This window comes from Nelumbo nucifera, chromosome 7, assembly GCF_055504915.1.
Source record: "Nelumbo nucifera cultivar China Antique chromosome 7, China Antique-T2T, whole genome shotgun sequence".
Lineage (NCBI taxonomy): Eukaryota > Viridiplantae > Streptophyta > Magnoliopsida > Proteales > Nelumbonaceae > Nelumbo > Nelumbo nucifera.
In genome coordinates, this window is record NC_142655.1 from 29,442,042 (window position 1) to 29,468,039 (window position 25,998).

Here is a 25,998-nt window from a genome sequence, read left to right on the forward strand (position 1 = left end):
TTTATCAAAAAAAAAAGTAATTTAAAGGTTCTGTTTTTTGTTATTATGACTCAAAGAAGCATCATGAACATGCTTGTATTGTTATATGTATGCCTGTTGCTACTGAAAAAAATATGTATGCCAGTTATTTTAAGCATTTCTATTGCACATGGTTTGGTAAAGGTTTAGTCTTAAAATTAAAGAAAAACGGTGGAATTCTTTTAGATGCCCAGAACAAGAAAGGAGTATTACTTCTTTGCTAATTGGCAAGTCTCACATTGAAGATTCAACAACTTTTATTGGCACTGCTTCAAATCAACCTTGGATCTAAATTTTGCTTGGAATAAGAACCAAATGATGACATTTTTTTTTCAGGAATCCAAAATAACATGTTTCTCATCTCCATAAAATCAAGACACAAACTAAAACAAGATCATGACCCACTGATGGCTGATTTGAGAAAAGTGGGTACAAAAATAGAAGAGATGAGGTTGGCACTTGTTCACTCCTTCACAGTTTACAGCTCCAGGAATTTGCAAGAGATCAATGAATAGCTGTGTGCTGCCAACTTGGTTTAATCATAGACTGCATCAACCAATCAAAATGTTCAATTTTTGTTTTTTATGGTTTTTTTGGGAAACAAATCTCTAAGATACTTTCCTATGCTCCAAAAAAATTCGTGAAATTTTTTTGTGCCTTTGTTGAAGGAAAATAATAATGGATCAGATATTTATTGCAAAAGAATGTGTGGAGGAGAGAAAATGTAGTGGAAGTAAAGGTCTAGGGTACAGGTTAGAATTATAGAAGGCATGTGATTTGGTGGACTGGTCCTTGTTGGAGATTCTAGAGAAGGTTAGGTTTGGGGAAAGATTGCATAAATGGATAACACGGTGCTTAGCGAGGCCATTACTCAATCTTGGCTAATGGGGTATCAAGAGACTTCTTCCAAGCTAAGGAGGATTGAGGCAAGGGGATCCATTTTCACCCTTTTTTGTTCACCTTGGTAGCAGATGTTCTTGGCAAGTTGATCATAATAGCAGATAGTGATGATATGTTAAAAGGTTTGATATTAGGTAGATAAGGAGTGAGAGTTACTCACCTGCAGTTTGCGGATGACACCATCTTATTTTGTAAGGGGGAAATAAAGATGAGTTGAGGACTCTTATAGCTATTTTTCAAAGGTTTGGTAGGGATAAGGTAGGAAATAAAGACCGGAAGTAAACCTCTATAGCAAACCTTCTTGGTTGTGAGACAACTTTGTGGCCTGTGGCCTATGGTGTATCTAAGTCGCTTCTTGGGGGAGAATCCTAGAGCTAATGACTTCTGGAAGCTTGTGTTAGAAAGATATACCAAAAAAGTTGGTCACGTGGAAGAGAAATTACATCTCTTGATTCTCTTTAGGGGGGAGAATGACTCTAATTGAGGCTACTCTGCCCAACTTGCCTGCTTATTTCCTTTCTACATTATGTATCACAGTGAGAGTGGCTAAGAGAATTGTGAAAATTATGAGAGACTTTCTTTGGGAGCTATGTGAGTCTAAGAGGGATCATTTGATGAGGTGGGATCTAGTAAGTAGGTAAGGAGCTAGGGGTCTTGGGGATTGGTAATATCACTCTTAGAAATTAAGTTCTGTTGGGGAAATGGTAATGGAGATACCCACTACAAAGAACTCACTATGACACAATGTAGTTGTCAGCATCCATGGGCTTGTTGGTAATGGGTTGGATGCTACTCTGTTTTCTAGGTCTTCCTTTTTCTCTCCCTGAAGATCTATCATCAAACTTCACCTTCAAAAGCTATATAAGATATGATGTACGGAATGACCTAAAAGTCCTCTTTTGGGAAGACTTGTGGGTTGGGGATTTTTGTGCTCAAGGATAAATCCCCCTCTTTGTATGCTCTATCCAATTACAAGCTTGAACTTGTGTGACTTGTGTCCAAATTCCTTGTCCTGGCCCCTTCTGGGTTTGCATGGGGATATTGTGTAGTTGGGTTTAGAAGAGGCTTGAGGGAGAGTGATGTTGATTCCTTGTTAGACTTGTTTGCCATTCTTGATGTTGTTTGATTAGATCCCTCCTGTCTTGATAGCAGGGTTTGAGCTTCTTTATCCTTTGGGACCTTTTCTTGTGCGTCCTTTGATTTCCTTACCTGCCTAGCAGCTCTAGCGGTGTCCTTTCTAGCGAAGGTGTGGTGCTGGTCACTTCCACCTGCGGGGAAACCATTTTGTTGGGAGGTATTGTTGGGTAAAATAAACATTTGTGATTTGCTCCAAAAGGGAAGAGCCAATCTTTGTTTATCCCCTATATCTGTTTTCTGTGCTTTGCTAATGTTGAGTCTATATCCCAGTTACTAATCTCCTGGTCTTTTGTGTCTCGTGTTTGAGAGTTTTTTCTTCTCTCTTTAGTTGCAGATGGTTGCCACCTTCTGATGTTACTAACTTGCTCAACTCCAGATTCCTTCCCTTGCCCAAAAGAAGAGGGAAGCTGATGTGAAGAACAATCAGAACAGCTATATTGTGGTTGATTTGGGAGGAGAGGAATAACAGGGTGTTTAAAGGGCAGAGCAAATCATTGTATACTTTAATGCAGGCATTCAATTAAGAATTGTCCATTGAACCAACAACTTTGGAAATCTCCAATGATTACACTATGGATAATTTTTTTTAGAGGCTGAGTAATAGCAACTTCCTCTTTTTTTTGATGAATAGAAAGTTCCTCTTTTCAGAAAGAAACAGTGCAAGGGGAGTGGATTCCATCTAGAAATAACAGAATCAAACTGAATTTTGAAGACAGCTCCTTTGGAAACCCACTTCCTTCAGGTATAGAAGTCCTCAAAGATGGTAGGGGTGCAGTTGCAGCACTTTATTCTGGCCCAATTGGGGTTTCAGATTCCTTACTTGCAGAACTTTTTTACCGTTATGCAAGGATTAAGGCATGGTTTAAAGTATTAATATACCTTTGTGTATTGGCAGGGGTATATTGGTACTTTAAACCATGCATGTTTTATTTTTTTTTTCAAAATTTCATTTTTATAGATATTTTATATTATTTAATAAACAAAATAAAGGGTTTCCTGAAAATACCTTTAAGCAGGTGTATCGGAATCCTTGTGATATGATATGATACACCTCGTACCGGGCGTATCGTATCAATACTTTGAACCTTGGCAGAAGTTGACTCCTCGCTGGTGATATGATGGATGGTTAACAACAGTGATGGGTACTCTATATTAAATAATTATTTTTTCTGTAATCAATAAAAGATTATAGAAGGAAAACTGGGGTAAGGTAAGGGTTTCCTCCTATTAAAGAGTAATAAATTATTGACTGGCAAAGGCAACAGGAAATGAATCAAGAAAATTATTCAAGTGATATATGTAGATTGTTTTGTTATTATTTTTTAATTTCAAACTTCAGCCTTAGTTCCTCATGTTGTGCTTTTCCCTATTATTATACTCTGCTTAAATTTTCTGATCTTGATGTATTTTGCAGATTCAATTCTTTTCCCTGAAGCACCGATTGCACTGCGGTTGTCTAGCCATCTTCTACTCGGCGTGGTGAGGATATATTCTCGGAAGGTGAATTATCTTTTCCATGATTGCAGTGAGGCTCTGCTTAAGGTAAAGCAAGCTTTTCGCTCAACTGCAGTTGATTTGCCGCCCGAAGAATCTACTGCACCATATCATTCTATCACCTTGCCGGAGACTTTTGATCTTGATGATTTTGAGCTGCCAGACAGTGCATTCTTTCAGAGGTTGGTTCTAAAGTCCATTTTCATATCCTGGATGAAAACATATTCTCCAAGTAATTACTTGCTGTAAGAGAATAGGATAATGCTAGGTCCACCATTGAATGAGTTTCATGCAAAAGGTTTCTTCTTTGAAAAGTCAATTTCATCTGAATTTTTCTATTTTCCATGGGCCACCTGCCAGTTGTTTTTATTTTGAAAAGTGAGCAATAGATGTGATTGCTTTCATGAAATCAGTTTGATTTAAAACATAATAGTTCTCCAGTAGAAGATCCAATGAGTGGTATTCTCATCCTGCATGTGTGCACTTCTCTGATATTTAATTTATATATTCGGATTAAGGACCTGTTTTCTGTCTCTGACCTTTTAACTTTTGCAATTTATGCAGTAACTATGTTGATCATCATGTTAGTACGAGGGAGCAGATTACACTTCAAGATACCATGGATGGTGTGGTTTACTCCACATCACAGTTTGGATTGGATGGTAGGTATTCCATTTGGCTGGCTTGACAATTTAATTTTTTAATATGGTGTTGTTGTATAGTAGCTAAAGTTTAATTCAATTTTTTTTGCTATCTTCTTCACTCAGAGCAATTTGGTGATGGTGATACTTCTCAGATTGGCTTAGACCTTGATGAGGTGATCTCTTTTGTTATACACACACACACACCCACCCACACACAAACATCTGATTACTGTCTGTGCTCTGTATTATAGCTAGTGGTATTGGATAGATGAACATGTTTTCAAGAAGGATCACTTTGTTTCTTCTCTGGACTAAACTCTCCTACTTCAGTCAAAACACCTAGAAAGGGATTTCATGAATTGGTAAGGGTATGTACTATTGGTTGGATGATTTACCCGATGCGGCAATACCTTTAACAAAATAAAGGATTTTCTGCGTTGCTGTCTGTCTTTAACTGCAATGCAGTTGACATTTATCTATCCAATGCCAGCTCTTGAAAATTTCATTCAAAACGCATAGAAAGAGATTTCATGAATTGGCAAGGACTATTAGGCTGAACATGCCCTATGAACAGGATTGCATTGGACCCTTTTGAATTGCCCCCTAAGCAACCATAACAAATCTCTCACTCAGATGAGATAAATGCTTTATATTAGCACTAGAAATATCTAGATTACAAAGTAGTCCTCAATAGGAATCATCATCATCATCCAAGCCTTATCCCAACCATACGAGGCTGGCTACATGAATCCTGTTTCGCCAGTCTATTCTGTTTAATGCCATATGTCCTCAATATGAATAATATTACATTAAATCCCTTATTATAATTTCCCCCCAGTTACCTTCTTTTTTCATGAATAATATAATTTTAACACTCCAAAGCTCCCCCTCAAGCTAGCAGCCTAGCACATCATAAAATTGATTGCAACCAACTATTACTCCACCTCAACATGGATCCAAGCAGCATGAAAAGACTCATGGTTGCACACACCTCCTCCATGGATAAAACAAGTCTTCAGCTGATTAGATGGTACTCATGGTGGCCCATGGCTCTTACACTAAGGAACGGCCAATATAGTACTCATGGTGGCCCACAGCTCTTACCCATGACACAACCTACCATCAAGTCACCCTTGGGCACATTCCCTAACAATAACAATACATTACATTACTAGTGCTATAGTTCAAACCAAAGCCACTACTATTTAAGAAAAAGGACACTGCACAATGAGAGATTTTAACATTCTATATAGCCTAATAGCAGCACAAAGATAACTTGATAATAATTGATCTTTAAACAAAGATTATTCTCCCTCTAGTCCAATTAAGCATTTCACTAAACACGTATATGGCACAAGAGACATGGCTGTTGAAACCACTTGAACATTTCTGCAAACATCTCTTCTGCAACATGTTCTACAATTAATCCTATGACAAAGAAGTTTTGTAAAAGCTTAAAGGTCACAAAATGTCACAAGCGTTTCTTCAAACAGGTGCTAAGCACCTGACATGTGCATGCTGGAGTTTGAAAATTTTGGACAAATACTTACTGCTTACTGTCAAAGAATTACCCCCTGTTCATTAACATTCAAATCTAAACTTTCAGCCTCTTGGATCTTGGTTTAGCTAAAATCCTCTAAAATCCAAATCAACACATCAAAGTAGGCACTTTCTCCTTCAAATAGCCACTTAGAACTATCAACTAGAAAGATTACAGCCAATTCTCTCCACTAGGAGGCAATAGAACCAGCTGCTTGCAACTCATCTCTCGATTGCAAGATAAGCTGATAATAAAAAGAAACAACTGCTGAACAAAAGAGGCAATTTCAACCATTAAAAATAGATCAGGTTTAAGAACAAAAAACAAGGGAATAATCTTAAATCATGAGCAGCAATTCAGCAATTGGACTACAGGATAAATCAGTTTATCCAAACAGAGTGAATTCCCTTTTATGGTCATTCTTCTAGGGGGGGAGCGTCCATTGAGTTGTTCGCTTCTCAATTTCCTTTGTTAGTTCCTATCGAGTCTTGTGCTGAGCTCTCTGCAGTTTCTTTTGTTTGTGTTGAACCTTGTCCTCCCAGCTCACTTACTCTCTTTGCTTTGCAAATGGACCTGATCCTACTTATTTATCCCTTGCCCTTTTGGTTTGGGTATATTTTGGTTTTCTCTTTGGGTGCAAGTGGAATCCTCCCTAGGATGTAGTGAGCCTCTTCAATTCAAATTTCTTAAGGCAGCCAATAAATAGAGGGAGAATCATGTGAAACACAGTCAAGGCAATAGTTGTGTGGGCTATTTGGGAGGAAAAAAAAAGGAAAAATTTTCAAAGAAAAATGCAGGTCAAGGGAGGAAGTCATTGAAACTATAAAGATCAAGGTTTTTAGGTGCAGTTTGATGGGAGTCATCTAAATGTTATCCTAGGTCACAAATTAACACAGGGTTGGTAGACATGGATCAGTTCAAGCCAGCGATTACATGGAGAAGAAGGCTGGAGTTTGAAGCCAAAAAGTACGTGTTTGAAGCTTGTAGAAACAAGGGACAGGCGTGTCTGAAGATCAGAGAAGAGAAAAAAACAACTATTTTTCTGTGCAGCGATGCAGTGATTTGGTTGAAGGGTTTCATAGATGCAGCTACTTACAGCAAGAAACAAGTTGGATGGAAAGGTCAGCTGAATATGGGAAGCAAAAATTTTATAGCTGAGCTGAGAAACAACAGGAAGGGGTGGTTCACAGCTATTACAGAAAGTTTTGGGGAAAGTAACAGGAAGTTCGTGTGTATTCCGGAAGGAAATAGGAAGACAGGGTGGGAAGTGATTTTGCAGATAAGCTACAGGAGTACCTGGTAGTGATGGAGAGAAATGAAAAGGTTCAGCAAAAGACTACAACGGAGAAAACAGAGGTGGGGGAGAGAGAGTGTTTTGGTAGGAAAGGGAGAGCAGATAACTCAGAAGGCAGTGGAGGAATACATTGCTTGCTCTATTAAATCGAGTAAATTGGAGTTGGAAGTGGACAAGCAGAAATGGAACAATAAATTTGTGTTGACAGCTGGAAGGAAGATTAAGGACTGGCAGCTCGTTGCAGAGGAGATAAGGAAGAACTTCAGCATTAGAAAACCTGTTCTTGTGATGCCGTTTTGTGTGGCGAAAATAGAACTCTATTCTATTGAAACAAAGGAAGGTTTGATCGTCGTCGAAGAATGGCGTATGTCTTGTAATGAGCGAGGTATTACAGTAGCTTGCTTCAATATCAAGCTCCTTGGAGTGCCGTTCAACCCCTGGAATAAATCGATAGTTGAAAAAATAGTCCACACGATGGGTGGATTAATGGAGGACTGCAGCTTCAGGGATTTGACGGCGATCAAGGTAAGAATCTAAGGGATCAAGCCGGAGGAGGTGCCCTGTTTGGTCATTCTCTTCTCAGAGGGACTTTGGAGGAGGATTTGGGTCTTGACGGAAGTGGAAGCGTCTCTGTGGAGAAGCTGCTCGAAGGAGGAAGAAGAAGGTGACATGGAGGAAGGAAACTTACGTGGCAGAGCTTTAGTGGGAGGGGATGGGAAAGAACAGGGGAAACTTTTTGGGCAAGAGGAAGAGTCGAGTTCCAAAGGGGTTTTGGGTGGCCACATTAAAAGAAGAAATATTTCAAAAACATTTAAGATGAAATGTCAGGTGGTCGGCCCATCATATGCTGATGTGGCAAAGAAGTTGAAAGGACCTAATGATAGAAACGCATGGTCTGAGCCGCTTAAATGGTTGGGCGGGCCAACTACCTAACCGGGGTGCAAAGTTTTTGACCCACGTGATAACTTAAGGACTCATGTGGGTCGGGACATGGGCCTGAAATTCACTTTGGCTGATGACAATCTACGTCTTAAGCCCAATACAGCTTGTGACCCACGTGATTACTTAAAGAGTTGTGTGGGTTGGGACATGGGCCTGAAACAATCTTCAGCTATGGATAACGCATGTGTGAAGCTCATTGTAGATGGGGACCCACGTGATCACTTAAAGACGCATGTGGGTTGGGGCAAGGCTTTGAAACAGGCTATGACAGCTGACCGAATCTATCATCTTTGAAATCAGTGAGTTTGGTGAAGGTGAAGTTGCAGCGGTGGAGGGAAGATAAACATGGCTCTCTACAATGGATACCCTGTGGAAATAGTGAGAAGTTTAGCGCAATTCGATGCTCCATAGAGAAACCGAACCCAAGGTATGCAAGATAGAGAGCTAAAGAGAGAGAGGAGATGGACGAAGGGTGGGTGCAGTGTAGCGTTGATGAAGAATCAAATGACTGCTCCGATGATGGTACCAACATTGGAAGTGTGAATGACGGTGGTGGTTACGGTGAAGGGATGAGAATCCATCATATGGATGGTCGAACCCTACAGGAAGGTTGGGCGAAATTTCAAAAATTTCTCTCTCCCACGTGGGAATCACATTCCCTATTTTAGAAAACTACATTTTCAAGGATCAATCTTGAACCTAAACCAGACCAGATCTGAAACCAAAAGGGAGTGGAGGGATAAACCTGATACGAAGTAGTAATAACCTCCAATGAAGGTGTTCACGCCCAAGGAAAGATCCAAAGACTGCTTCCACCGAAGATGACACGGTGCAGGATGAAACGGAATCAGCAGGATGGCTTTTCAGCAAGAACCTGATTCTTCAACAAGAATCTGATGGAGGGCTAGTGAGCACGACTTCTGATTACCTTTTCTGCCAAAAGATAATATCAAGAACACTTCTTGATCGCTCCCACAGGTGGAGATCGAACTGGTATGGTGGCAAGAGCAGGAGAGAAGGAAACAATGTAGTATAATTGTGTTGTCTCTCTCTAAATTCAGCAGTCAGATTGGTTTCTGTTGTGTACTGAGGGTTCGCTCTGTTCTCCTATTTATAGCCTTAAAGAGAGGTTCTCTTAATCCCATTAGGAGTTTCCTAATCCAAATCTTGTATTTGGATCTGGACTCTCTTTAAGAGATAAGGATAATCCCTTATCTTATCTGCAGATAAAGATCAACCCTCCTAATATAGTTAGGAGTTTCCTGATCCAAATCTTTATTTAGATCTGGACTCTCTGAGTGGATAGGGATAATCCCTTATCTTATATGCTGATTTAAATCCCAGAACCGCCTTCTTTTAATTAATCTCATTAAGCCAATTCGAATTGGGCTTTAGGCCCATTAAGTTCATCTGCTCACTTAGCCTCCTAACTGCTGCCCAATTGGTTATCCTTGTATGGCGTGGGACCCAAACATTGATCTACACATCAGCCACATGGGTTTAGCCCAGTCTCTATTACAAGGCTTGGCTGAATTCACTGTTGGAGACAGTGAACCCCTGAGTCCATCACCATGGGCTCTTAATGGGCCCAACATTTACACTAAATGGTCCCTGGGTCAAGCCACCTTATAAAAACCCAAGGACTGTGGGCAGATGCAAGATTAGTCCATCATGTATTACCCTCAATGGTCTTACACTTAATCTCTCAGCCCATAATGATCAAGCACTGCCCGACAAGAGAGGACCTCTCCCTCAGCTGTAAGGTACAGTGCTGCACTCTCTACTCACATGGATCCTGGGAATTAAAACCTTTTGCAAACATTTTGAAACCATAATATATATATATATATATATATATATATATATATGTATATCTCTATATAAATATATTTTGCAAAACAAATTTCAGCGGTTGAAATCAACTGCCGGCAGTTTTGGTTTCCATCAGAGAGAGTGCATCCCCAATCATTCACTTTGTCTGACAAATGGGCTGATCCTGTCACTATGATCACCCACTCAAATGAATTCTCGGACTGTCCCAACATACCCAGGTTTTGACCCCCTCTAAGGATCTCACTGATTGGCATATCAAAGATAGCTCAATCCGACACCTAATGTAGTATCATAATCGAGTCTAGGGGTCAAGTGTAACATTCCAGTTTTGTCCATGTATCTCCAAGGTCTAGGGCAATAATGGAATTCCGGTCCGGTTCAGGGTTTCAAGAAAACCCACATTGAATGTACCTCAGGTCTCACCCTGGCAGCTAAGACAGGCCACCCCAACCAACTTGGCAGCACATCAGTGTCAGATTTGGCAAGATAAATCTCCCCAGATCTATCCAACGGATGTGAAGATTCTAAACTTAACACGAGTCTCATATGTGTCCAGTTTAAGGGTATTACACAAAAACACACTATAATAACATGAATCAAATATGTCTTTATTCATTTACATTAAATGTCATAATGTACATTATTTTGATTGGAGCTAAGGGCATACAGTGTCAAACATATGGTGCAGCAGGCGAAATGGGTATGTTGAACATTGCATGCCTACTTCAAGGTGATATAGGGGAAAATTGGAGGTGTGAAACAAACAACCAGAAAGATCAGGCTGGTGATGGAAGAAGACCAGGACATTTTGAACCAAGTACGGCTGAAGACATTAATGGGAATAATCCACCCCCAAGACTTCAGAATGTGCAAGGTGCAAAGGAAGGGGTAAATCGGGAGAACCAGAAGCAGAGCAGGAATACACCAGCAAGGGGTGAACCAGGGGTAGAGAGGAAAGATTGCCATGTTGACCAAATGACAGAAGTGCTTTCCAACCAACTCAGGGAGATAGATATTTACCAACCTTTGGAACAAGACAGGGAGGCTAGAAATAGCCCTATTCCAACCTTCTAGTCAAACCCAGGTAACCAAGTGAGTTCAGTTTGTGCTACTAATGCGTTTTCTGTGTCCTTTGTTCCAGATTCCATTCCCGTTCCAAGTCTTGCAGCCCATGCATATGCAACCAACCAAGGTGGTGGGTCTTCTAAGCTTATGGAGAAGGGAATGAAGAACAGTGGGGAGGTGTGGGAAGGAAGGTATAGGAATGAGAAAGTGTGGGAAATTATTGAAAGAGTCGTTAGTGAAGTGGAAGAAAATATGACATAGAGGAAGGATAGAGAGGAGAGAAGAGGGGAGGGATCAGTGGAGAGGAGTGTAGTTTTGGAGGGGAATATGTAGAGAGGACAGTGATGGAGGAATCTAATAAAGAGGACATGATAGCAGAATTTGTGGGGAAGTTGGGATGTAGGATGGAGGATTTGAATGTGCTGAAAGTAGATAGAAGGAAAAGGGGGGAAGTAGTGGTTAGGTGAAGAAGGGATCGAAGGAAGAAGTGAACATGAAGATACTTAGTTGGAATGTGAGGGGAATAGGAAGTGCGAGAAAAAGAGCGATGATCAAAGAGGTATTAAAGAGGTTTGACCCACAATACTATTACAGGAGTCCAAGAGAATTGAGTTTGATAATAGATGGGCAAGGAGGGTGTGGAAAGCCAGGGGGATTAGTTGGGTGGTTGCTCTCTTGTGGGGTGCTTCAGGTGGGATAGTGACATTGTGGAAGAGGGATGTGGTGGAAGGCCTGGAGGAACTGATTGGAAAAAATACTCATTTTCCATGAAGTTTAAGCAGCAAGAGGATGGATATGTGTAGGTGCTCACAAATGTTTTTGGACCAAATGACTACAGAGAGAAAGGAATTATGGGAGGAACTGGTTGATGTCAGAGGGCTATGGGATGGGCCTTGGTTTGTGCGTGGGGACTTCAATGTGATCAGATTCACGAAGGAAACCAATGATACTAATCAGAGGGTGACAACTAGCATGAGGAAATTTAATAGGTTTGTGGATGTCTTTGAACTCAAAGAGATACCTCTAGCCCATAAGACATTTACTTGGTCAAATCTCCAATCTAGTCCCATCTGCTCCAAGCTGGATAGGTTTCTGTTTTCTTTGGATTAGGAAGAACATTGGGGGAACTTAGCATCTAGAGCTCTTCCTAGAGTGAGCTCTGATCATTGGCCAATAATGATATGCAAGGAGGAAAGGAGTGGAGGTCTTGCCCCTTTTAGATTTGAAAATATGTGGTTACTCCATCCTGGGTTTACCAAAGGAGTAAGGGAGTGGTGGAATGAGTGTAATCCAATGGTAGAATGGGTGGGGATGAGGTTTTACAAGAAACTGCAATATTTGAAAGCAAAGATCAAGGAGTGGAATCAATTGGAGTTTGGAAGGTTAGAAGAAAGAAAGGGAGCTCTGATGAACCAATGTGAGAGCCTTAACTCTAAAGAATAAGGGGGAGATTTTGGAGAGGCAGACAAGCAACAAAGAAGAGGTTTGAGAAAACAACTAGAGGATTGCCTACATAAGGAGGAAATAAGTCGGAGGCAAAAATCTCGATGTAAATGGTTGCAAGAGGGAGATAAAAATACCAGGTTTTTTCACTCTTTGGCAATTGGAAGGAGAAGGAGAAATTTTATTTCCAAATTGGAAGTGGATGGAGTTGAGTTAACAAAACAAGAGGAGATAGCTGGGGCTTTTGTAGAACACTTTAAATCCATTCTAAGAAGGCCTGTAAGTAGAGGGATGTGGGTAGAAGAATTGGACTAGCCAGATGTGGGGGGGATAACAGGAGAAGGATGGAAAGAAGGTTTGATTTGGAAGAGATTAAGTAGGCTGTGTTTTCTATGGATAGAACAAAAGTTCCAAGGCTGGATGGGTTCACATTGACTTTTTATCAAGACTGTTGGGATATCTTGAAAGATGACTTTCTGTTGGTGTTTGAGGAGTTCTATAGGAGAGGGTTATTAACCCAGGTGTGAATTAAACTTTCATAGCTTTGGTTCCAAAAAAGAAAGATGCATCCCATCCAAAGGATTTCAGGCCAATCGGTTTGGTAAATAGCTTGTACAAGATTATTGCAAAGGTATTGTCTTTGAGACTGAAGGAAGTATTGCCAGACATCATTGCACCAAACCAAGGAGCTCTTGTGAGTGGAAGACAAATTACTGATCAAATCCTAATTGCTAATGAGAGTGTGGAGAATTTCATGGAGAGAAAGAATGGAGTGGTTTGTAAGTTGGATTTGGAAAAGGCTTATGACTTGGTGGATTGGGAATTTTTGAGGAAAGTTATGACCAAGTTTGGTTTTGGGGCTAGATGGTGCAAATGGATTATGGGGTGTGTTCGGAATTGTCATTACTCTATGCTAATGAATGGGACAGTGGTAGATTTCTTTCTAGCCAGTAGGGGTATAAGACAAGGAGACCCCCTATCTCCCTTCTTGTTCACACTAATTGCTGATGTTTTGGGAAAATTGATTCATATAGCAGACTCTAGGGGCCTAATTAGAGGCTGGAGAGTTGGAAGGGAGGAAACCCCCCTCACCCACTTACAGTTTGTTGATGATACGATTTTGTTATGTGAAGGAGGTAATGTGGGGTTCATCAGGAACATGAAATTGGTGTTACAATTCTTTGAACAAATTTCAAATTTGAAGGTGAACTTTGGGAAAAGTTTTGTAGTGGGTGTGAATTTGGAGGAGGGAGAGATTAGGCATAGTGCAGAAGTGCTAGGGTGTGAAGTCTTAGGCTGGTCATTGAATCATCTAGGGTTGCCATTAGGTGATAACCCCAAGAGAGAGAGAGCTTTTGGAACCTGGTGGTGGAAAGATTTTAAAATAGACTTGTCTCTTGGGAAAAGAATTACCTTTCTCTTGGTGGGAGGACTACATTGATTAAGACCACTCTAGCAAACTTACCCATTTATTTCCTATCAATGATCAAAATCCCATCAAAGGTTTCTAGTAGATTGGAGAAGATGATGAGAGATTTCCTTTGGGAGCTAGGAGAGGAGAAGAGGGATTATAGGGTGAGTTGGGAGGTGGTGACCAGGAGTAAAAACTGTGGTGGTTTGGGGGTTGGGAACATTAGAAAAAGGAATATGGCCCTTCTGGGGAAGTGGTTGTGGAGGTTCCCATTGGAGCAGGAGAAACTATGGGCTAGAATAGTAGCAAGCATACATGGGTTGGAGCAAAATGGATGGGATGCTGGAATCCGAGCAAGGACTACAAGTGCTTCACCTTGGAAAGCCATTCATATTTGTTGCCAGTATTCTCCACTCTTATTAGGTATGATTTGAATTCAGGTAACACCATAAAATTTTGGGAACAAACTTGGGTGGGGAATGCCCCCCTTAAGGAACAGTTTCCTTCTTTGTATGCTCTATTTGATTTAAAAAATGAGCCAGTTTCTTCTTTCATTACCCCTTCCTCTTCTAGTTCTAGGTTTGGGTGGAATTTGGGTCTAAGAAGGACTGTGAGGGACTTAGACCTCGACAGTATTTCGAGCCTCCTCGAACTTCTTGATTATATTTTCTTACTCTATTAAGGTGGACTCTAGAATCTGGACCCACACACCCATTGACTCATTCTCATGTGCTTCTTTCTTCAAAGTCTTATGCTAGTCCACCAGTCCTGTAGCTCTCCCTTTCCCTGTTAATTAGGTTTGGTGCAGACCAATTCCTCTTAGGGTTGGTAGTTTTTGCTGGGAAGCCTATTTGGAAAGGTTCAACTCTGGTGATCTACTCCAAAAGAAGAGACCCAATACTTGTTTGTCACCTCACTGGTGTGTTCTCTGAAATGCTGGTAGGGAGATTGGTTTTCACCTACTGGTGTCTTGCCAATTCGCAAAATCGATTTGGGAGTGGTCTGTCTCCCTCTTTGGGTGTAATTGGAACCCTCCATCAAACTTGCAAAGTCTTTTCTCCCCTTCTTTTTTTAGGTGGCGTAAGAAAAGGGGAAGGACTATGTGGAGGGGACTGAGGGCTGTAGTATGCTGGTCATTATGGGAAGAAAGAAATTCCAGGATCTTCTCAGAAGTAGAGAGAGGTGCTGAAGAACTGAGGGCTCTAATCCATATAAGGGTTGTACAGTGGCTGAAGTCCCTAGAGCTATTCAAAGATTATACAGTGGATGACATGTTGAGAAAGTGGGGTGAGATTGCAAACTATACCCAAATCAAAACAGTAATGAGTGTGTCTTGGACCCCCCCACCTGCTGGATTCTTAAAACTAAACTTTGATGGGTGTAGTAGGGGGAACCCTGGAAACTCAGGGGTTGGGGGTGTTTTTAGGAATGAGAATGGGGTTGTTTCTGCCTTGTTCTCAGGCCCAATTGGTGTAGGTGACTCCCTCAGAACTGAGATCTATGCAATGTTGGAAGGAGTCCAGAAAACTAGGGAGATGAATATAAAAAAACTCATAATTGAAGGGGACTCGGAGGTGGTGGTAGGGTGGCTAAACAAAGACAACAATGGCTTATGGAATTACAACTATGTGAGGAGAAAATTTAAGTGGCTGGTGCGAGAGATGGAAGTTAAGATTGTTTGGGTGAAAAGATCAGCTAATTCTTTTGTTGATGGATTAGCTAAACAAGGGGTGGAGAGGGAATCAATGTTTTGGGCTTAGATGTAATTCTATTGTTTCTCTTTTTTCTTTTCTTTTCTTGGGGGCTCAAATTGTAATTGGACGATAAGAAAGTTTGTCTTCCTCTTTCTAATTATTCTTTTATTGAATTAGTGAATTTTTTATTGATAAAAAAAAACTATAAAGATCAGGGTTGTACATTGGATACAAACACTTGAGCTGTTCCAAAGCTTTGTAGTGAATGATAGAATAAGGGCGTGGAATGAAGTGGCAAAGTCTTCTCAAGAGAAAGAAAAAAGGTGGTGTTGGATTGGAAACCTCCAACAAACAAAGTGAAACTAAATTTTGAAGGGAGCTCCATGGGAAATTGGGGAATGTAGGTATTGGAGGTGTTTTCGAAGACACTTCAAGCAAGGTGATGGCTATTTATTCGAGACCTATAGGGGTTGGAGATTCTCTTAAGGCTTTACTGATGGCTTTATTGCAAGGCCTAAGTTTTGCTAAGTAGTCTAACTTTAAGACTTTGGAAGTTGAAGGGGATTCAAAATTGGTTGTATCCTGGACTATTTCTAGACACTATGTGCCTTGGATTTATAGGAATGTCCTTGGGGAAGTAGATAGCATGTCAAAAGATTTGAATGCTACTTTTGTTCGGGTAAGGAGGACTGCAAATGTTTTGGCCGACACATTAGCAAAAAAAGGGTCTTCAGGCAATAAATGTTTTGGGCATTATTGTAATTCTCTCCATCTCAGGCTTTGAATCATTGTCCACTATGTTGTTTGGTGGTTGTATAATCACTCTGCTATAATTTCTGTTTCACATATTAATTCAATTTTTAAATTTTCCTGCTGATAAATTGTTTTTTCTTGACACCCTAGCTAGGGGCAGCTTCAGCTGGACAACCCCAAATCAGTGGAGGGGTTCATATGCTCTTAAAGGGTTGAAGATCAAATTGGGTAAGAGCAAGGTTCAAAGTGTCGATACGATATGCCTTGTATCGGGCATATCGTATTGTGAGGGTTTCGGTGCACCTATTTGAAGGTGTTTTAAGGAAACTCTTTATTTTATTTATTAAATAATATAAAATATCTATAAAAATGAAAATTTGAAAAAAATACTTAAAAAATAAAACACACATAGTTTAAAGTACTAATACACCCCTGTCAATACACAGAGGTGTATTGATACTTTAAACCATGGGTAAGAGAGAAAGATGTGTTTGGAAAGCTATTATTCATTGCTGGTGAGCCTCTTCAAAAGAGGAGGCCACATGAGTGCCTCTCCCCTCATGTGTGCCGCCTTTGTTATGCATATGCTGAATCCCTACCCTACTTGTTGATCCATTGCCCTGTTGTTCTCTTTGGGAGTCTTTTTGCTCCCTCTTTGGTTGCAGATGGAACACACCTCAAGATATGTGGTGAGCTTCTTCAACCCAAACTTACAAAGGCAGCTGACAAAAGGGGAAGAACAATGTGGAAATCAGTTAGGGCAGCATTGATGTGGACTATATGGGAGGAGAGAAATGCAGAATCTTAATGAGATCCAAGGAAGAACTGGTGGAATCTATAAAGATAAAAGTTGCACATTCGATAAAAACACTTGAGCTGTTCCAAAGTGGCTGATATATTGCGGGCTTGGAAGGAAGTCACATATTCCTCTAAAAAGATAGAAAAGATGGGGATGGATGGAATGAAAGTCCCCAGCTCCTAACAAATTGAAGCTGAATTTTGATGGGAACTCTATAGGATACCCATTATTGGTAGGCATTGGTGGTGTCTTTAGAGACTCAACAAGTAAAGTGGTGACATTGTATTCAGGATATATAGGGGTAGGTGACTCGATAAAGGATGAGCTACTAGTACTGCAGGGACTGAAGCTTGTCAAATAGGCAGATTTTAAAAATTTGGAGATTGAAGGCAACTCAAAACTGGTGATCTCTTGGTCTGACAACAGGGGTAATGCTCCTTGGATATATAGATACTCCTTCAGTGAGATTGAAAGCCTAGCAAGGCAACTCAATGCTTCTTTCACATGGATCAGAAGGTCTGCAAATGGGATGGCTGACCTCTTTGGCAAAACGGGGGGTTTACAGCCAACAACTTTTCTGGGCCTTGTTGTAACACATAGTGAAGGAACACCTATGTTATCTGCTTTTTGTAATCCTGCATCTGTTTTTTTCCTCTCAATTATTAATAAAATTAATCTTTCCATGTTGATAAAAAAGCTATTATTCATGCTGTTGTGTGGAATATCTGGGAAGAAAGAAATAGGAGAGTTTTTGAACACAATTTCTCGTCCTTGGAGACTCTGCAAGGTCAAGTTCTTGCTCAGAGCTCACCTTTATAGCTAGTTGATGAATAGTAAGGTTTTTACTGTCTTCTATTTGGGTGACCTGCAAAGAAATTGGCCTGAGTTGCTGACTCCCCCAGCTGATCCCCATTCCCCTGCAAATATCACTCCAAGACAGGAGAGTGAGTATATTCTAAACTTTGATGGAAGTTTCAGGAGGAATTGTGATGGCTTGTCTGAAGCTGGACTTGGTGGCCTCTTACACAGTTCTAATGGTAACTTGGTTTGGGTGTGTAGTGGTCCTTCCAAGACAGATGATGCTGTGGAAGCCATTGTTGTTAAGGCGACGCCTAGGCGACAAGGTGCCCTTGGAGGCTTGCCTCGCCTAATCGCCAAGCAATCTTTTATAGCATGTTGTAAAAAACTTTTATATTCTTAATTTTTTAGGTTATAATTATAAAATAGACATTTTTAAACTAACATATTCGTTTTGTGTGTTTATATTACTAATTTCTTTTTATTATTTTCTTATTTGTTAGGGTTCAATCAACACAAAAATTGCTAAATGCTGTATTGAACCCTCAAAGACTTCAAAACCTGAACCAATAAGTAAGGAGGAACATAAAATGTTGTCCAATCAACACATTTTCTTCTTTTTCTTTACTAATTTTGTGTGTTTATATACTAATTTCTTCTTCTTCTTCTTCTTCTTCCACCATTTCTTTTCTTCTTTTCCTATAAGAGAAATAGGGGTTCAGCCCCTATATTTTTTGAATGTTCTTTTCTTTCTTCTTTTTCTTCTTATGAATATGTTGATTTTCTATACTTCAACATGAAGTTTATACTTATGAAAATTATGGATATTTATTAAGGAAATATGATTATGGAACATAGGGAACTACCCTAGGATACATGTTTTTACTTAAAAAAATCCATCGCCTAGGTGACTAGGCGACAAGGCACCCCCCCTGTTGCCTAGCCTCGCCTTGGCGCCTTGAGAACTATGGTGGAAGCAGATATCCATGCCCTCCTTGAGGGCCTTAGAATTGCCAATATGCATCACCTTAGTTTAATTGCAGTGGAAGGGGACTCTAGGAATGTCATAAGTTGGGTCTCTAGACAGGCTTTTAGACCTTGGAAGTTCTCCAATTTTTTGGCAGAAATTCATGAGATTTCCTCTTGCTTGCACTCTAGGATGGATTCGCAGAGAGCTAAGCCAAGTTGCCGACTTTATAGCAAAATCTGGGTTAGGAAGGGACTATTTGTATAGTGATAATAGAATGCCAAGTAACTATTGGGCTTTGTCTTTTGTTTTTTGTTGGCAAGGCCTTGTACATCTCCTCATGTACATCCCTCCCTTTTATTCAATGAAGTCTGTTATCTTTCTTAAAAAAAACTCCTGATCTGATGTTGTGCGTTCATCCCCTGCCCTTGACTCCTTAATACATGTATTTGTGTGTATATGACTGAGTAGTGTAAGTAAATTCTTGGGAATGTTGTAAAATGTTGTTTTTTATTATTTTATTGTAATGTTGAAAAATGACTCAGAAATTGTGTGACATTTAACTCAGGTATTTAAGGAAATGAAATTTCAACCTTTAGCAGGATCTCTAATAATTACTTAAGATCAGAATTTTATGTGATCTCTAACATTGTTTTCTACAGTTTGAACAAATTTTGGTTAATTTAATTTTCCTTGTTCAATTATTAAGGGCTTTTGTTTTTGGTTGGCAACGAACAGGACCTGTTTCTAAACAAAAATAAAGCTGCTGCAGATATGCTGAGTTTAGAGGATGAGTAAGTTATCTTGCCTCATGCCAGAATTTAATGTGCAATTGTTTTCTAATTAGTTTGTATTGGATGGTAATTTTTGTGTCTGTATTCAAACATTTGCCCCTTTTTTTCATTTGGAATTTGGATTTTAAAGAGAGGGTGATTGTGGACTATTATGTATGTCTCTCAAATTATGATGTTTACCCTCAATCAACTGGTTGTTTCATAGCATTGGATTGTACAACTCAAAAATGTTTGATTCTAGGGACCATGATTCTTCTGAGGATCAAGGAAGCCAGTGAGACTTATCAGGAATAAGAAAAGGAAGCCAGTGAGGCTCTCTATGATTGGTAAAAAGTTTGAAGATTGTTATGGTATCATCATTGGATGTTTTGAGAGAGAAGTTCTCCTTTATCAGTATTTTTATTTTTTTATGGAAGGTCTAGGTTGGTTCTTTCTTGGTTGGAGTTTTACATGTAGGACATTAGTAATGAACTATGGGGTCTATCTATTTTCGTTCATCTTTGTACAAAATTATTTGATGTCTTCTGGATTCAAATGGGTGAATGGGACCTTGCCATCTGTGCCATGCCATTCAGCTTCTAGTGAGATGCACAAAATAGTGGATCTAGGTTTGTGAAGTCCCCTTACATGCTGGGTTTTTAGCAACTTTCTTTTCCATAGGTGACATGCTCTGTGTCCACGTAGATGATTACCTTAAGCATTAGTTGGTTTTAAAGCGGTTCTTCTTGTCTTCTGGTATGGGTGAAGAGAATGGAGTTGATCCTGCACTTCTTAGATTTAGATGTTAATGGTAAGATTGATACAAATAGCAGGTTACCCTAGAAGATGGTGGTCAGGATCACATGCCCAAGATGAATTTACATTCCAATCTGTATGCAAGTTATATTCTGAAGACTAGAGTGTTTGTGGTTGACAAGGGACACCTAAGTTCTTTCTAGTTTGGAGGTCCATGGAGTTGAGGCATACAGACCAAGTGTTTCAGTTGTGCATACATCTTTGGTTTTCATTTCTCTTGTATCATGGACTGTAAGATTATGCCAGGTTTCCCCTATGAAATAGATCAAGAAGAAAGAGGTATGGTCAATTTGGTATCTAACTGTATACTTCAGAGTTCATATATTCATCTTTCATTTGATGTGTGGTAGTAAATGTTAGTAGGTAAAGAACCTTCTGTTCATATTTAAATAGCATCTAAGAAACTGTTTTCCATAGTTGATGCTAGCATAGTTTTGAAGGCGCCAAGGTGCAGATATGTGACAGATTGACAGGGAGGACACCTCGTTTCATATATATCCTAGGTTAGTTCCCTAGGTTCCATAGCAACGAGCAACCATTTTCCTTTATTGACAGGGAGGACACCTCGTTTCATATATATCCTAGGTTAGTTCCCTAGGTTCCATAGCAACGAGCAACCATTTTCCTTAATTATCCACAATTTTCATAAGAAAAGTATAAATTTCATATTAGAATATAGAAAATCAACATATTCATGAGAAGAAAAAGAAAGAAAGGAAATTCAGAAAATATAGGGGCTGAACCCCTAATTTTGTTATAGGAAAAGAAGAAGATGGTGATTAAACAAAACTTTAAGTTCTTTGCTTATCGGTTCAGATTCTGAAGTCTGAGGGTTCAAGATACTATCTAGCGATGTGTGCATTGATTAAATCCTAACAAATAAGAAAATAATAAAAAGATATATAAGAAAGGAAGTTAAAAGAAAGTGAATGGAATTAAATGTAAGGTTTATGATGAGCTTTACCATAAATTAGGCACTAAAGAGGGAAAAAAAGAAATGTATAAACTAGCAAAGCTAGACAGAAAAGGGCAAAGATTTAAAACATGTTAGGTGCATTAAAAATGAAGATCAAAGAGTTATGGTAAAAGATGATAAAATCAAACAAGATGGAATAACTGTTTTGAAAAATTATTAGATGAATAACATGGAGAGGGTGCTAACGGGGGAGAATTTAGCAATATTAGTAGTGTTAAAAATAATATGTACTTTCATAAAAGTTAGACCTACTGAAGTAAAAGAGATACTAAAGAATATGAAGGGTAAGCCATTGGGATTAGGACATGATGGGATTCCAGTAGAAGCATGGAAAGGTATGGGAGATGTAGGCATGTTATGGCTAACCAAGCTATTTAATAAGATAGTGAGGATTAAACTTATGAACCACGCTATGAAACTTTGGGAGAGAATAGTTGAACAAAGATTACGACCTTAAAACAAGTGTATCGGCATCAATTGGCTTTATGCTAGGGAGATCAACCATGAAAGCTATATTTCTTTTGAGGTGATTGATAGAAAAGTTTAGAGGGAAGAAGAAAGATCTTCATATGCTGTTCATTGATCTAGAGAAGGCATATGATAGAATTATTAGAGAGATAATACGGTGGGTCTTGGAAAAGAAAGGGGTTCAAAATAGGTGTATAAACCTAATTATGGATATGTATGGGGGGCGGCAACAACCAATGTTAGAACACCAGTGGGAGAGACTTTAGATTTTACAGTTATTATGGGTTTTCATTAAGGCTCAACACTTGGCTCTTATCTATTTGCATTGATCATAGATGAATTGCCTAAACATATTTAGGAGGATGTTCAATGGTGCTTGCGTTTTGCGGTTGACATTGTTTCAAATGATGAATCTAATGAAGGATTAAATGCAAAATTAAGCTTATCGACAAATACCTTGGAAACAAGAGGTTTTAAAATAAGTAGGACAAAAATAGAGTATATGACATGCAACTTTAGTAACAATTGGAGTGTAAATCAAGATACACTTAGGATTGGAGACCAAGAGATATTTCAACGTGACCATTTCTGGTACTGTGGTTTAATAATTCATAACAAGGGAGAGATTGAGGACAATGTCAGCCAAAGAATTGGAGTAAGATGGGAAGAATGGAGAGGTGCATCTGGAATTTTATGAGGTAGGTGAGTATCCACTTAGATTAAAAGGAAAGTTCTATAACACAGTTATAAGGCCAGCTATGTTGTAAGGACCAGAGTGTTGGGCAGTCAAGAAACATGTCTAGAAAATGAATGTGGTCGAAGTACGGATGCTAAGATGGATGACTAGAAAAACTAGAAAGTATAGGAACTTAGGATTAGGAATGAATTTATCAGTAGGAATCTCGGAGTGGCTCCAATAGGTGATAGAATGAGAGAGAGTAGACTAAGATTGTTTGGGCACATGCATAGAAGACCATCAACTACACCAGTTAGATGAAGTAATTTGTTACACATTGAAGGGGCTAGAAGAGCTCATGGTTGACCAAAGAGGATATGGTTAGAAGAGGATTGGTACAAGATTAATTCATAGTTTTCAAGGCGCCAAGGCGAGGCTAGGCGACAGGGGGCGCCTTGTTGCCTAGTCGCCTAGGCGATGGATTTTTTTAAGTGAAAAATACATATCCTAGGTAGTTCCCTAGGTTCCATAACCATATTTCCTTAATAACTATCCATAACTTTCCTAAGAAAATTATAAACTTCATGTTTATGTCTAGAAAATCAACATATTTATGAGAAGAAAAAGAAGAAAGAAAAGAAAATTAAAAAAATATGGGGACTGAACCCCTATTTTTGTAATAGGAAAAGAAGAAAAGAAAAGGTGGAAGAAGAAGAAGAAGAAGAAGAAGAAGAAGAAGAAGAAGAAGAAGAAGAAGAAGAAGTGGAGGAAGAAATGTGTTGATTAGACAAAACTTTATGTTTTTCCCTTATTGGTTCAAATTCTGAAGTCTTTGAGGGTTCAATACAGAAGTTAGCAATGTTTGTGTTGATTAAACCCTAACAAATAAGAAAATAATAAAAAGAAATTAGTTTATAAACACAAAAAATGAATATTTTTGTTTAATAATGTCTATTTTATAATTATAATCTCAAAAGAGTAACAATTTAAGAGTATTTTATAAGACACAATACAAAACTGCTAGGCGACTGGGCGAGGCAAGCCTCCAAGGGCGCCTTGTCGCCTAGGTGTTGCCTTGACAACTATGGATTAATGTTGTTGACCCATATAAGTACTTCTAGATGTGTTCCATCCTGTTGAGAATTGTTATTGGCCACCACAATCTAGTTTCTCCAAAAATCATCAAAGGAAAACTGATGAAAACAGTCCAAGGTTTGTAGCCTATCTATCACCTTGGTCATTACACAGTTCTTGTAAACTTTTCTCCCTCTCTTGAAAAATTTCTGCATTTTTCTCTTCCTTTTAAACTTCCACATTATTCTTCCTCCTTTTTTTGGCCCACACAAAGGTAGAGGAGTCAAATAACAACATATGTATCTGTGAAGGCATATTCTACTGGCACCCAAACAAAGAGAAGAACCAATCCCATAATTCAGCAACTAAAGAATAGGAAATAAAAAAAATGATAATAATCCTCTCCACCAGATTTGCAAAGAATGCACCGGTACAGGGATAAACACAGAAAGGATCTTCACTTTTGAAAATTGTCCAAGGTGTTTGCCTACCCTAGAACACTTCCCAACAAACAGCATTAACTTTAGAGGGAACAGACCTACACCAGACTTCCTCGAAGGTAAACACTTGAGGTTAGGGGACTGGTAAAGAGACCTGAGGAAGGAGCACACGAAAAGGAGTCCTTAGGACGAGGGTGCCAAACTCGTCTATCTGAGGTAAAGGAATCCAAACAATCAATATCAAGGCAACACAAAAGCCTAGTCACAACAGCACACTCTTCCTTTACTCTCTATGAAAATCAAAATCCCAACTCAGTCGCAAAGGAGTAACAGGAGGGGTGAGGAATTTTCAATACTACTTTTGTATGCAAGGAAATTGAGTATAAAGAGGGGAAAGGTCCTTAAGAGCAGTGTCACCAACCTGCACATCTTCCCAAAAACAAATAGAGTTCCTAGAGCACACATCATACTTGACAAACTTGACAAACCGGTGGATCGTCTTCCAAGGATTTGGTAGAGTAGCCCAATGAGAAACACCAGCATCGTAGCCATTTTCCAGTTGACCATGGATACTTGCCACCTCCTTATGGTACAATTTTTCTCTCTCTAAAGGTCATCTCCTCAACCATTTTCCTAGTAAAGCTGCATTCTTTTGAACCACATTTCCTAATCCCAACCCACCACCCTCCTTACTCTTACACACTATCTCCCACTTGATTAGATGGTCTTTTATACTTTCCCCCGACTCCCACAGAAAATCCCTTATTATTTTCTCTAACTTCTTTACTTCCCTAGAGGGGATTCTAAAAACAAAGACAAAATAAATTGGCAAATTAGAAAGAGTGGCTTTTATCAATGAAGTTTTGCCCCCCCCCCTCCCCCGTGAGGTATAATTCTTTATTCTTTTTCCAAGCAGCCAATCTTCTTTTAGTCTTCTCCAAAACTGGGTTCTGGAATCTACTCTCTTTAGGATTGGCACCTAAGAGAAGGCACCTAAGAGAAGACCTAAGTAGGTCAAAGGCTAAGAGGTTGTAGGGCACTCTGACAAGCTGCTAATGACTCCAAAACTCTCTCCTCCAAATTAAGACCTGCAATGCAACTTTTTTCAATACTGTGTTTTAGATTAGAGATCCTTTTAAACCTCCTTATCAGTTCCTTTAGATTGCTAACCTTCCTAATATCTCCTCCTTCATAGAAAGTTATAGTATCGTCTGCAAATTCAAGATGGGTGATTGGAGCCTCATTTCTACTTACTCTCCAACCTTTTAACAAGCCTTCCCCGTCAGCTTTTGAGATTAACTTGCTAAGTGCATCCGCTACAAGAGTAAAGTGAAAAGGAGAGATTGAATTACCTTGCTGAAGTCCTCTACAAGCTAGGAAGAAGTCCTTGACCACTCCATTAACTAAAATGGAAAATTGACAAGAACTAAGACAACCATTTACCCAACTAGACCATCTGCCCCCAAATCCATAGTTACTCAAAATCTCTAGAAGGAAAGATCAATCCACCAAATTATAGGCTTTCTCAAGATCCAATTTACACACAAAATCTTCCTACCTTGATTTTCTCATCTCTTTTATACATTCATTGGCTATTAGATGATTAATAACTTGTCTTCCTTTTATGAAGGCCCCTTGAGATTGATTGATGATAGAGGGAAGTACTATTTTTATCCTCAAAGAGAGAACCTTTGCTACTATCTTTCAAATACTTGTTACCAAACTAGTAAGTCTAAAGTCCTTTGGACGACTAGCATCAATCTTCTTAGGGACTAAAGATACAATGCCTTTGATTTATCTACAGAGAAAATTGCCTTTCTATTCTCTTCCACTTCAAAATTTCTCTCCAACCATCTTGCTCTTTCATCATTTAATCTAGGCCAATCAAATCAACCCCTTCTACCTTTAAATGATCAATTGAAAGCCTTCTAAAAATTGATTTAAAGTTGTCCACAAAAATTTTGGAAATCTCATCTTGACTCAACCACATTCCCATCTATATCCAATTTAGTGACCGGATTTTTCCTTCTTCCATTGGCCAAA

General features: G+C 39.2%; 1 protein-coding gene across 2 annotated transcripts in view; it reads left to right on the plus strand.

The window, feature by feature from the left end:
- The window catches only part of LOC104593334 (sister chromatid cohesion 1 protein 4-like), a 69,200-nt gene that overhangs the window by 12,919 nt on the left and 30,283 nt on the right, over nt 1-25,998 (plus strand). Inside the window, exons 2-5 of one of the 2 annotated variants that reach the window (XM_010253090.3) lie at nt 3,470-3,731; nt 4,114-4,211; nt 4,317-4,366; nt 19,471-19,526. In XM_010253090.3, coding sequence (XP_010251392.1) covers nt 3,470-3,731; nt 4,114-4,211; nt 4,317-4,366; nt 19,471-19,526 — 466 coding nt within the window. The remainder of the gene's footprint in view (nt 1-3,469; nt 3,732-4,113; nt 4,212-4,316; nt 4,367-19,470; nt 19,527-25,998) is intronic. The other variant, XM_088891334.1, reaches the window with a different exon arrangement.